The sequence below is a fragment of the Oncorhynchus gorbuscha genome, linkage group LG18 (genome assembly GCF_021184085.1).
Source record: "Oncorhynchus gorbuscha isolate QuinsamMale2020 ecotype Even-year linkage group LG18, OgorEven_v1.0, whole genome shotgun sequence".
NCBI classification, from domain to species: Eukaryota; Metazoa; Chordata; class Actinopteri; order Salmoniformes; family Salmonidae; genus Oncorhynchus; species Oncorhynchus gorbuscha.
The window spans coordinates 9534817-9548688 of NC_060190.1; the positions used below are offsets into that span (position 1 = coordinate 9534817).

Genomic DNA, 13872 nt, shown 5'->3' on the forward strand with positions numbered 1-13872 from the left:
ACTTTCCCTGTTGTGATGAAACATAGGTCGGGGCCGTCTACTGTTTGGAGCGCAGAGCCCCCTAAAAACCACAGTAGATCCAGACATATTTGGGTCATGTCTTGTCTTCTCCTCATATGATATCTCCAGAGCCTGACGTTGTTTCTCAGTTTCCTCCTGTTCTGTTCTCAACCAGAAATAAACATGGAGAGAAATCTCATCCCAGCACAACGTCACGCTGCGAGGGCACAGCAGTTCCTGTAGGCCAGGAATAGATGCTCTGTCAACTAAATACTGGAGTTTTGAAGGTATTTGTGTTCAATGTTAAGGTACGTGTGTTCCTCCCTCAGACCATCCAAGAACAAGGATAGAGCATGTACGCACTCACACACTGACAACAAACACAGCATAGGTCCACACACCATGTCTTCTTTTATAAAATGACAACATTTACTTTAAAATCCACTAAACAGCAGTATAGCATATCATGTTCACAACATTCATAAATATTAAATGTGTCGTCCTGATTAAGACAATAACTCCAAAAGTAAGTTGAGAGAATGTCCTGCATCTCCATGTTGTGATGCCACTAGCCCTCTCTGTCATAGGTGCCTTTGGGTTTTGGGGGTAAGGTTCCATGTCTTTGAGTAGAGGAAGACAGTGGCAGAGAGGCTACAAGGCAGAGACAGCCAATGTTGTAGAGAAAGATGGAGAGGAAGAGGCTCATACGCTCTTCCAGGAGGACAGTCCAGAGTCACGTCTCACAGTCTCTGCAGATGAAGTCCATTTTGGCAGACTGGGCTCCTGCGGCTCCTCCCATCATCAATATGGTAAATCTATAAGATACAAGGCACATCGTTATCAGTAGATTCATATATAGAATATCAATTAGCAGGTGCCATTATCCAGAGCAACTTGTATAGACTGTTAGTAGCATTAAGACGTAGTACCATTAGACACAGCAGCACTGGACACAGCCGTATTGGACACAGTAGCACTGGACAGTATAGTATTGGACACAGTAGCATTAGGAGTGGTGGCCGTTGTCAGATCAGTAGTTGTAGTATTGAGAGCAGGAGGAGTCTTGCAGTAACAGAACCACAATAACATTTCATTTAAATAGAACATTGCAGGAAGGAAGTGAGGGAAGATAGGATGAAGACTTGTCACAAACTGACTCTAATCATTCTGAGACACACACAGTGGTGCACACTGCTCATTTTTAAGTCATAGTAAGCAAACCTCAGGGAGACAAAGTTCCCCTTTAAAAAAATGAAGCGACGGAACTGAGGAAGCGAGAGAGAGGAGAGGAAAGGAGAGGAAGAGATGAGGAGGAGAGTGAGCACTTCTCTACGTTCAAGTTCAAGTCTGAGCTTGCTTATCACACAGAGAACTGCTGCCTTTGCGTTCCCCCCCGAAAGTGAAAAAATGAAAACAATTCTCAATCTCTCCCTCCCCCCTCCCTCGTCTTTCGCTCTCTGTCAGACAAAGTGGCCTTATGCAACCATCTCGGGGAGGCCTTGCTGATGTCTTGCGGCATATTTACCCAGCCTGCCCCCCTCTCTCCAGCTTCCTTCTCTCTTTTTGTCTCGTAAAGTGAGGGGAATACAGTGTGTGTGTTGTGTCTCTAAATGACATATATTGTATGTACCGTGTGTGTATAATGTGTGTGTGTGTGTAAGTGTATGCGCATGGTTATGAAAGAGAGGACACGTCACCCAGTAGTGACGTCGTGTGGTGGTGTGTTCGCTCCGAAGCCACACCAACTCCACCACGGGTCACTGCGTACTTGACCCCAACACGGGGTAAGGCGTAGTCGCGAACACACCACAACACAGGCTCGCTCGTGCGAGCAAGCAGGGGCGGGCTGACGGACTTACGCAGTGACTCCACCTCTCTGTTTTTAGTAAACAAACGCTAGGGATGAATAAGAGCAGAGCCCTCTAATCCGGAGATCTGAACACTTGTATAAGAAACAGCCTCCTTCTGGATTTCACTACAATGTCAACAATAACATGGAGCGACCAAGGACCATGTGCAGTACAACATACACCAATGTGGATCGAAGTGGTTCTATTTCATCCATGTACTGTATGTGTGCAATAAACACAGAGAGGAAATCCAGAAGCTGAGATAAAGGACCGGTGATGTCAAGCGTTTCGTAGCAGATGCATACAGCACTAGATACCACTACTTTGACCTAACATCAACCCTCAAACAGAGGACATCTTTATGGGTTATTTATTTGTACATTTTTAGTATATGTAACGCAGCACTACCAGCACAGCAGGTTGGGACTCCAGGCTCACCGTGCCGCCCTAGGTCTCCCTCTCTGACGACACGTCTCCGTCTGCTCCACTGCTGGCGTTAGGGTCCTGGGCTCTGGGGCGCGGGGCGGCCCTCTCCCTGCCCGACTCCGAGGGTCCTTTAGAGCGCGGTTTCTCTTTCCTCTGCTGCTGTTTCTCCTGTTTAGCGAGCTGAGGGGGGAAACGAGGCCAGCGGTAAAGGGTTAAAAAGAGAAGGACAAAACTTGGATTGATCTAATGCAATTTAGTAGGGACCTGAGTTGTTCGTGGTCACGTGACCTGTTTTTACTGTCGCGTGCCCAAGAGAAACCCAAGGACCTAGCTATGTATAACTGTACCAAATATTTGGCGACAGTAAAACAAGAGAAGATGAAAAGAAAAGGGCAGAACAAGAGAAATAAACACCAGCGCTTTGTTTCACTGTGCTGCTATTTTCGGAAGCCATGACCATTTTGATGAAGCCTTAACTGTCCTGACAATATAAAGTGGTCACACTCAGAAAGAGCAGAGTCATCTTCCCATTCACTCACCATCTACAGTTAGCTGCGAGGCTTATCTATTTGAACTCCTCCCTGAGGAAACTACTGTAGCAGCTATCTCTGTTCTGCTCAAAGAAGAGTAAACAACCACCCTACACTAAAAGGAACACAACTACCCCTGAAAAGGTTTGTAAACATACATGCTAAAACTTTCATGAGCGCCACAGGAAATATTTATGACTTAAATGTCATGCTAAAGCCACAACATCCCACAAACTCTTAATTATTTAAAGGGAATAAGACTTAAAAAAACACCATGTATCTAGTTACCCCTGTACAAACTACACCGGGGTTAGCTAGCTAGCAAGCAATGATACCATCTTACCCAGGGTGTTGGGTGGCTTTGAAAACCCCAAATAAAAATGATCACTTGACATTTCAGTGATTAAGACCACTGTTTCATATTCAAAATTACTTTCACAGAACAATAGAAACAGGATAACATATTGGTATTGTTTGAAAGGCTCTGTTGTCCCTCTCCTAGGATCCGATAAAGCTTCTGATTCATAGAAAGGAAATGTCTGTCTGTCTGTCTGTCTGTCTGTCTGTCTGTCTGTCTGTCTGTCTGTCTGTCTGTCTGTCTGTCTGTCTGTCTGTCTGTCTGTCTGTCTGTCTGTCTGTCTGTCTGTCTGTCTGTCTGTCTGTCTGTCTGTCTGTCTGTCTGTCTGTCTGTCTGTCTGTCTGTCTGTCTGTCTGTCTGTCTGTCTGTCTGTCTGTCTGTCTGTCTGTCTGTCTGTCTGTGTGTGTGTGTGTGTGTTTAAGCTGCTCCCCCAGTTGACTGGTGATCCTCTCAGCCTTGGCATACTCCCCTCTAACTGCACGACAACATCCCAAACATCCAAAACAGACAGGATTAAAATTCAGAGGACTGCCGCTTCCATCCATTGGACCGAGCAGTCAGCCAAGTTCACACACACAAAGACCACGCATGCAAACACAGAAGTGACTGGAATCACATTCAGGAAGTCTTCAACAATTGACAAATAACTAAAACACTACAATTTCAAATGACTCACTGTACCTCCGCACATTGACGTGATACCGGTACTCCCTGTATATAGCCTCGATAGTTATTTTATCATGTTACTTTTATTTTATTTTTTACTTTAATTTATTTGGTAAATATTTCTTAACTCTTCTTGAACTGCACTGTTGGTTAAAGGGCTTGTAAGTAAGCATTTCACGGTAAGGTCTACACTTGTTTATTCGGAGCATGTGACAAATAAAGTTTGATTTGATTTGAATAAAATACAATGTGAAGCGGACGGTTTAGGAGAAGCAGGGAGGGATGTTCCTACTCCTTCATGGCTGCTGCTGTTTGGAGTGGACCTGACTGCTTTCTGCTAAGTTTGGATCATAGCGCGCGCTGTTTTCAAGTAGATGTGGTGGCGTAAACACATTCATCAAGGCTTTTGCTCCTTCAAATCCCTCCGTGCTATAATACATTAAGGTTTCTTGGATCAGGATTAAGCCTAGTCCTGAAAGCATGTTCAATGGAGAATTTAGAATGAGCATGCTTTATATCCAGGACAGAGCTTAATCTAGGACCAGGAAACTGGCCCTAAGAGAAGACATCCATTATTAATATAACATTGTGGGTGAACTTGTCACTACTTAGGCTCACATCAGAACTCATAAATCATTATTCCACATCCAAATATATTTCTTAGCCAGCATGGCCTGAGTCTCCCCTGCAGAGGCTGTCGTCATGGTAACAGAGTGCACAGTGACTCAGGAGTCAACCGATCCCTGTGGGGAGAGCGGGGGCACCCATGCGGTGGTGGTGGTGGTGGCGGCCCCCCCACCCCCACCACCACCTCGCCCTGGCCTGCCAATCATATGTTATGTCGCCCCCACACACACTTCTGGACACTTCTGGTCAATCAGTGGTCTTTCAGCTAGGCCAGAGGGGTGCTGGGACAGAGCAGGACAGATTCATGGGATAATCAGTACACATCTACAGTATCAGGATTGGTTTTTGAATCAGGGACTGGGGCGGCAGGGTAGCCTAGTGGTTAGAGCGTTGGACTAGCAAACCCCTGAGCTGACAAGGTACAAATCTGTCGTTCTGCCCCTGAACAGGCAGTTAACCCACTGTTCCTAGGCCGTCATTGAAAATAAGAATTTGTTCATAACTGACTTGCCTAGTTAAATAAAGGTCCACATTTTTTTTTTTTTAAGATCTATGGTTCACCTCCTTGAAGCCAGAAAACTGACCAACTAAATGTCTGACAGCTATCTCAGGGACCAGTAAGCCACATCTCAGGGAGCGGTGCCGGTCCATGGACCAGAGGTTGACTAACACTGCACTAATAAAAACAATAGTGCAGCTTTGCATGTTGATCATGGTCCGTTCTCCATCTGTTACTACAAGAAGTTAGGCCTGCAGCACCACCTGCTGGAGGATAGCAGGATAGATAGAGTGCTGAGAGAACGTCTGAACAATTTAGAACAAACATAGTCTAGCAATACATAGCCTAATAAAGGGAGACACCGCAATATGACACCATCATACACCATGGGCCAACTTCCTGCTTGCAGAAATCAACAGCATCAACTGTACCTGTTTGGGGTCCATGGGAGCAGAAGGAGACACCAGTTCGATGGTGACTGGTCCGTCATTCTGGATGTGAACCTGCATGTAGGCCCCAAACTGCCCGTCTAAAAACACAAGACAAAAGGAAAATGTAAAGGTTAACCTTAATACATCTAAATGAGTCTAAAACAGTTAAAAGAACTAGGATCCCTTCCTCTATAGGCCAATATAAATGACAACGCTCAACGTTTCCATCCAGTAACAGCCACTGCAGTTTGCTTATTGTGCATATTCATCTATATCAATGATTTATAAGCAGGTGACATCTCAGTACAACAGGGACACGAGGGTAGCGGGTGTTAAGACACAATAAGACAGGAAGTTTATACTTAAATGTTCCCCTTTGGTCCAGGTATGTTTAGATTTATTACATCATCTGCCCATGAAACCGGTGGCTGGGTGGTGTGTTCTAAAAAGAGCAGAATCATCTGGTTTCTCCCACTCAGGTGATTGGGCCTTGGCAGTGAGAAGACTAATTAGAGAGCTTGTGTCCCACTACAAGCAGGGACACAGAGTTCCTCCACTACACCTTCTCCCTGGTGGCTTGAACCAATTCCCCACCAAACACCATCACCAACTACGACCTGATAAAAGAAAACTACCCCAATGTGGAACCGCCCTTGCACTGTGACCCATATAATTAAATATATCTATTTTTTATTTTACCTTTATTTAACTAGGCAAGTCAGTTAAGAACAAATTCGTATTTTCAATGACGGCCTAGGAACAGTGGGTTAACTGCCTTGTTCAGGGGCAGAAATAGATTTTTTTTTACCTTGTCAGCTCGGAGATTCGATCTTGCAACCTTTCGGTTAGTAGTCCAACGCTCTAACCACTAGGCTACCTGCCGCCCCGAAAATGTTATATAACAATGTTTATTTCTATGCTGTGACCAACGACCATATAATTCACCACCAAACATGGGCTGACAAACATGGCCCACCCCCTATGTAGATGTGGAAACACCATAATCTTTGCACTGTAAAGTCAATGGAGAATAAGAGCACCTCCTTCCAGCTGCCCACTGCACTGAGGCTAGGAAACACTGTCACCACCGATAAATCTACGATAATTGAGAATTTCAATAAGATTGTTTCTACGTCTGGCCATGCTTTCCACCTGGCTACCCCTACCAATAGCTCTGCACCCCACACAGCAACTTGCCCAAGCCTCCCCCACTTTCCCTTCACCCAAATCCAGATAGCTGATGTTCTGAAAGAGCTGCAAAATCCAGACCTCTACAAATCAGCTGGGCTAGAGAATCTGGACCCTCTATTTCCAAAATGATCCGCCGCAATTGTTGCAACCCCTATTTTTCGCAACCCCACTCTTTCGTATCGTCTGAGATCCCTAAAGATTGGAAAGCTGCCGCGGTCATCCCCCTCTTCAAAGGGGGAGACACTCTAGACCCAAACTGTTACAGACTTATATCTATCCTACCCTGCTTTTCTAGAGTCTTCGAAAGCCAAGTTATCAAACAGATCACCGACCATTTCGAATCCCACCATACCTTCTCCGCTATGCAATCTGGTTTCCGAGCTGGTTATGGGTGCACCTCAGCCACTCTCAAGGTCCTAAACGAAATCATAACCCCCATTGATAAAAGACAATACTGTGCAGCCGTCTTCATCGACCTGGCCAAAGCTTTCCGACTCTCAAATGACTGCCTTGCCTGGTTCATCAAATACTTCTCAGAGTTCATTGTGTCAAAGGGTTCAATTCACGGGTCGACTCTTTTCTCTGTATACATCAATGATGTCGCTCTTGCTGCTTGTAATTCTGATCCACCTCCACACAGACGACACCATTCTGTATACTTCTGGCCCTTCTTTGGAAACTTAAAAACCTCCAGACGAGTTTAAATGCCATACAACACTCCTTCCATGGCCTCCAACTGATCTTAAAAGCAAGTAAAACTAAATGCATGCTCTTCAACCGATCGCTGCCCGCGCCCGCCCGTCTAGCATCACTACTCTGGACTAGAGGTCGACCGATTAATCGGAATGGCCGATTTCAAGTTTTATTAACAATTGGAAATCGGTATTTTTTTACACCTCTATTTAACTAGGCAAGTCAGTTATGAACACATTCTTATTTTCGATGACGGCCTAGGAACGGTGTGTTAACTTCCCTGTTCAGGGGCAGAACGACATATTTTTACCTTGTCAGCTCGGGGATTCAATCTTGCAACCTTACAGTTAACTAGTCCAACGCTCTAACCACCTGCCTCTCATTGCACTCCACAAGGAGCCTGCCTATTATGCGAATGCAGTAAGAAGCCAAGGTAAGTTGCCAGCTAGCATTAAACTTATCTTGTAAAAAACAATCAATCATAATCACTAGATAAACTAGTAATATCATCAACCATGTGTAGTTATCTAGCGTGTCCTGCGTTGCATATAATCGATGCGGTGCGCATTCGCAAAAAGGACTGTCGTTGCTCTAATGTGTACCTAACCATAAACATCAATGCCTTTCTTAAAATCAATACACAAATATATATTCTTAAACCTGCATATTTAGTTAATATTGCCTGCTAAAATGATTTTCTTTTAACTAGGTAAATGGTGTCACTTCCCTTGAAACAGAGTCAGGGTATATGCAGCAGTTTGGGCCACCTGGCTCGTTGCGAACTGTGTGAAGACTATTTCTTCCTAACAAAGACAGCCAACTTTGCCTAACGGATTTAGCAAAAGCGCATTTGCGAAAAAAGCTAAATCGTTGCACGACTGTACCTAACCATAAACACCAATGCCGCTCTTAAAATCAATACACAGAAGTATATATTTTTAAACCTGCATATTTAGCTAAAAGAAATCCAGGTTAGCAGGCAATATTAACCAGATTAAATTGTGTCACTTCTCTTGCGTTCATTGCACGCAGAGTCAGGTTATATGCAACAGCTTGGGCCGCCTGGCTCATTGCGAACTAATTTGCCAGATTATGTAATTATGACATAACATTGAAGGTCGTACAATGTAACAGGAATATTTACACTTAGGGATGCCACCCGTTAGATAAAATACGGAACGGTTCTGAATTTCACTGAAATAATAAACGTTTTGTTTTTGAAATTATAATTTCCGGATTCTAACATGTTGAATGAACAAAGGCTCGTATTTCTGTGCTATTATGTTATAAGTAAGTCTATGATTTGATATTTGATAGAGCAGTCTGACTGAGCGGTCGTAGGCAGCAGCAGGCTCATAAGCATTCATTCAAACAGCACTTTTGTGCGTTTTACCAGCAGCTCTTCGCTGTGATTCAAGCATTGAGCTGTTTATGACTTCAATCCTATCAACTCCCGCGATTAGGCTGGTGTAACCGATGTGAAATGGCTAGCTAGTTAGCGGGGTGCGCGCTAATAGCTTTTCAAACGTCACACGCTCTGAGACTTGGAGTAGTTGTTCCCCTTGCTCTGCAAGGGCCGCGGATTTTGTGGAGCGATGGGTAACGATGCATTGAGGGTGGCTGTTGTCGATGTGTTCCTGGTTCGAGCCCAGGTAGTGGAGAGGAGAGGGACGGAAGCTATACTGTTACACTGGCAATACTAAAGTGCCAATAAGAACATCCAAGTCAAAGGTATATGAAATACAAATTGTATAGAGAAATAGTCCTATAAATACTATATTAACTAACATACCCTCGTAAAACTGACTATCCTACCGATCCTTGACTTCGGCGATGTCATTTACATTATATTTCTCAGCTCACTGGTCACCATAGCAACACCCACCCGTAGCACGCGCTCCAACAGATATACATTGCTCAAAAAAATAAAGGGAACACTTAAACAACACAATGTAACTCCAAGTCAATCACACTTCTGTGAAATCAAACTGTCCACTTAGGAAGCAACACTGATTGACAATAAATTTAACATGCTGTTGTGCAAATGGAATAGACAACAGGTGGAAATTATAGGCAATTAGCAAGACACCCCCAATAAAGGAGTGGTTCTGCAGGTGATAACCACAGACCACTTCTCAGTTCCTATGCTTCCTGGCTGATGTATTGGTTACTTTTGAATGCTGGCGGTGCTTTCACTCTAGTGGTAGCATGAGACGGAGTCTACAACCCACACAAGTTTTCGTCACAAGTTTTCGTCACAACGTCACAACGGCCTATTTACCTCCCTAATCTTACTACATTTGCACACACTGTGAATAGATTTTTATATTGTGTTATTGACTGTATGTTTGTTTATCCCATGTGTAACTATGTTGTTTGTGTCACACTGCATTCCCTTATCTTGCCCAGGTCACAGTTGTAAATGAGAACTTGTTCTCAACTGGCCTACCTGGTTAAATAAAGGTGAAATAAAAAAATAAAAACTATGACCTTATAGACCCAATTCACCTCCAAACATGGCCTGAGAAAAAACACCCCCTATCTAGATGTGTGGAACAACCATAACATTTGCACTGTGAACTATGACCTTATAGACCAACGTATGTTTCCTCCGTTTCAACAGGAAAGCAGGCGATTCAACTGATTCCGAGCCTTTCAGGTCAGGAGTCAAGTCTTGAGTGGCCTCAAGGATAAAGGCTACTGCATGTGACCCTGTAGTCTAGGCTGTTTCACTTAGGAGTGCATTGGCTTATCAACCCTAACCCTGGTCAAGCATTAAGCTTGTGTCTCAATTCCCCAGGCTATGAACAGCAACCCTTCTATTCACTATTGTTCTCCAGGTGTTTGTGATATTCACCTTAGGCTATCAATTACACTGAACAGAAATAAAATGTTAAATGTTGGTCCCATGATTCATGAGCTGAAAAAAAATATCCCAGAGATTTTCCATACGCACAAAAAGATTATTTCTCTCAGATTTTGTGCAGAAATGTCTTTGCATCCCTGTTAGTGAGCATTTCTCCTTCACAAATATAATTCACACACCTGACAGATGTGGATCATCAAGAAGCTGGTTAAACAGCGTGATCATTACACAGGTGCACCTTGTGCTGAAGACAGCAAAATGCCACTTTAAAATTGTCACACAACACAATGCCACAGATGTCCCAAGTTTTGAGGGAGCGTGCAATTGGCATGTTCACTGCAGGAATGTCCACCAGAGTTGTTACCAGATAATTGAATGTTCATTTCTCTACCATAAGCTGCCTCCAACGTCATTCTACAGAATTTGGCAGTCCATCCAACCGGCGTCGCAACCACATACCACCTCCACATCTGGCTTCTTCACCTGCGGGATCATCTGAGGGGGGTGGTGTCTGTAATAATGCCCCTTTGTGGGGAAAAACTCATTCTGATTGGCTGGGCCTGTCGCCTAAGTGGGTGGGCCTATGCCCTCCCAGGCCCACCCATGGCAGCACCCCTTCTCAGTCAGGTGAAAACCATAGATTAGGGCCTAATGAATTTACTTTAATTGACTTATTTCCTTATATGAACTGTAACTCAGTAAAATCTTTGAAATTGTTGCATGTTGCGTTTATATTTTTGTTCAGTTTAGCTTCACCTCTTTGCTTGAACAAATTACCTTTTGCAATCAGTACCGAGCAAAACATTGGCCCAATGCTATTAAATATTAAAACCACACACTTAGAAGAATGCCGATCCTTTTACATATCTATTAAATATCCAAGGTATCAAAACTATCTCTCCATTTAGGCTTTTCCTATCTAGAGTGTCTTATGAGAGTCCATTTCTCTCCGCCCACAAACTGCCTACACAGCAAAGTGTCCTTGACACTTTTGGGTCACTGGATGTGAAATTCTGTACAATAGCAGTCTATTTTAAAAACTCCATATATGGCTCCTTTTGCAGTGTTTCTCTCACCCAGCCCAGACCAGCAGATAGATATAGTGATATTGTAATATACACTGAGTATAATAAACATTAGGAACACCCCCTCCCCTTACCCTCAGAACAGCCTCAATTTGTCGGGGTATGGATTCTAGAAGGTGTCGAAAGCGTTTCACATGGATGCTGGCCCATGTTGACTCCAATGCATAAAGGGGAAAGGGGAAACCTCAAGAAAGGTGAGTGAAGTTCAAACTCATGCTTCTCTGGCTGGACGGATATTTTGTCTGCGCGGCAGTCTGATGGGAGCTGTATGCAGCTTAGAGGGAACACTGACACCTAATCAGTTGTACAACTCAATGCATTCAACTGAAATGTGTCTTCCGCATTTAACCCATCCCCTCATAACCAGAGAGGTGCGGGGGGCTGCCTTAACCGACATCATCGGCACCCGGGGAGCAGTTGTTGTTAACTGCCTTGCTCAAGGGCAGAACGGCAGATTTGTACACCTTGCCAGCTCTGTGATTCAAACAAGAAACCTGTCGGTTACTGTACCAACGCTCTTACCGCTAGGCTACCCACCTTTGATCCTCTCAGGCTTGTTTAGTAGCTCGTAATATAGTTATAGCAGCTGATATAGGCCTAGTGTGTATTTAGCAGACTGTATGCCTGCAGTGTCAGTCAATGATGTCCACCCATGGTAATATCGTTTCTATTTAGTCCTGTGTGTTCACCCACCTTTGATCATCTCCGGCTTGTAGTTGCTCCTCAGGTGTTCCAGGATGTTAATATAGAAGGGCTGGGACAGCTCTGCAGGCATGGCAGCATGGAAGTCTGGCTTGTTACCCTTTAGTATGCACTGCAGAGTGAACTGACTAACACACAGGACTTCATATTCCCTGTCCATGACGCTTTTGCTCCACGCCCGGCCGTTCTCATCGTCAAACAGACGCAGGTTGAGGATCTTACGAACCCTGAGAAGCAAAGAAATTAATGTTGGGGCGTAGAATTGATTGAAATATATCATTCATTTATTAGAATCTTTATGTGTTGGGGTCACAGAGGAGATGGCTATAGGAGTGAGCAAGTATTTTGTGCAGATGTTCCAAACTTATTGGGCTAAATACAAAAGAATAGCTCTATGTGAATGCTATGGTTGTCTTACAAATTCCTATTAAAGATATGAACCTGGCCCTTATGCCCTGCCTATGTAGGAGAAGGGCTACAGTACCGTAGTGCAAAGATAATGTTTTGTGACTGAATGAACCCACACTCACATGTAGTCCACATCCTTCTGTGTGTCCTCCATGGATATACCCAGCAACACACACAGTCCTCTGCCTATTGAGCTGATGGGCACCTCCCCCACTGTGACAACACAGGACAGAATTATCAAATCAATAAAATAATTGTCCTTTTCATTATTGTGAGACACATCCTCCTCAACAAGTGTGGTTAATCTAGCACACACTGGCAGTCTTGCAAGTAGTAGTAGGCTGCAAATGTATGGAGTGCATTGTACATTATTTTCATTAGGAATGTAGAAGTGAAAGTAAAAGTTGTCAAAAATATAAATAGTAAAGTACAGATACCCACTAAAACGACTTAAGTAGTACTTTAAAGTGTTTTTACTTAAGTTACTTCACACCACTGAAAAAGTGTTTTATAAATACATTTGATTGGATTGCCGTGCGGCTACCAAACTACCGTAGCTAACGTTAGCAAATCCTCTGTGCTGCCTGCAAAATGCCTACCGGTGAAGAACTGTCATTCTTTGACACTATGAGCGATATAGAAATAAAATAATAACAAGTACACCGCGTTACTCACCTGACACGCTCGCTGTTGTCACTCTTTGAATGATTGCCTTCATTGTTTTGATTAGCTCGCTCGCTAGAATGAATCAGATTGAAGCGGTGCACAGACGTAAACGTCATTTGCTCCCATGAAACCTTGCTGCGTTGTCACAGGCATCTAGCGGCAGCAGTTGGGAGTACAGTCGATCACTTTTGCTATCATATCAGACAGCATGAAAATGCTTAAAATACCTTCTGTACTGATTCCTGGGGTTAAATTGGTGTTTTGCACATCTGTCCCAAAAACTTACGGTACTGTCATTATGAGCATTTTCAAAGGGAAGGGAGCACTGTCACTACCTCGCTCTCCACACCAGGGTGCATGAATTGTGGAGCAAAATGAAGAGGAAATTCAGGAACTCCTGGAGGGCAGTGTAATACCCACTTCAGACAGAAAATGTGGTATATTACCTGTAAAAAAAAAGTATATATAAGGCAATGTTGACCCCCTTTCAAACATCTTCTTGCAGACAGTATACTGTACCCCTTTGATACATATCAGTGGGTAACTGGCACATTGGAAGGGTAAGGTGTTGTTAAACCATTGGGCCTGTTTGCATTGGGCCTGTTTGTGTTAATGAATTTACCTGAAAAAAACCAGAGCACCATTCACACAGACCCAATACCTGTATTTTGGTTACAGGGTCTATGAAAATGCAGGAATCATGACCAGGTCTTCAGGTGGCTTTTAATTTACAGTGTTTATTTATTACCCCTTTCAGATATACAAAAAAAGCTGGTACAAAAAAGCATGTATGGGAAATTAGTGTGATTTTGATCTGTGTATGAAAGGGATATACAGTCAGAACCAAATATTTTGGCAGAAATTAAGACTGTAT

At 43.6% G+C, this 13872-nt stretch overlaps 1 protein-coding gene across 2 annotated transcripts; it reads right to left on the reverse strand.

Moving 5' to 3' along the window:
* Positions 1 to 392: 392 nt before the first annotated feature.
* LOC124002363 (D-aminoacyl-tRNA deacylase 1-like) lies at positions 393 to 13157 on the reverse strand. 2 transcript variants are annotated; one of them, XM_046309734.1, is made up of 6 exons: positions 13008 to 13157; positions 12455 to 12545; positions 11916 to 12151; positions 5388 to 5485; positions 2259 to 2456; positions 393 to 815 (listed from the first exon to the last, which is right to left on the reverse strand). In XM_046309734.1, the coding sequence occupies exons 1-5, from the start codon at positions 13048 to 13050 to the stop codon at positions 2298 to 2300; spliced, it is 627 nt and encodes a 208-aa protein (XP_046165690.1). In that variant the 5' UTR covers positions 13051 to 13157; the 3' UTR covers positions 393 to 815; positions 2259 to 2297. The 2 variants fall into 2 exon arrangements, with proteins under 2 accessions (XP_046165690.1, XP_046165689.1); XM_046309733.1 differs by having other exon boundaries at positions 2289 to 2456; positions 13008 to 13156.
* Positions 13158 to 13872: the final 715 nt, after the last annotated feature.

Coding starts and splice junctions, on each gene's coding strand:
- LOC124002363 (XM_046309734.1), bottom strand. CDS start 13,050: ATGAAGGCAATCATTCAAAGAGTGACAACAGCGAGCGTGTCAG. Junction 12,546..13,007: donor GACAACAGCGAGCGTGTCAG/GTGAGTAACGCG, acceptor GTGTTGTCACAG/TGGGGGAGGTGCCCATCAGC. Junction 12,152..12,454: donor CAGAAGGATGTGGACTACAT/GTGAGTGTGGGT, acceptor TTTGCTTCTCAG/GGTTCGTAAGATCCTCAACC.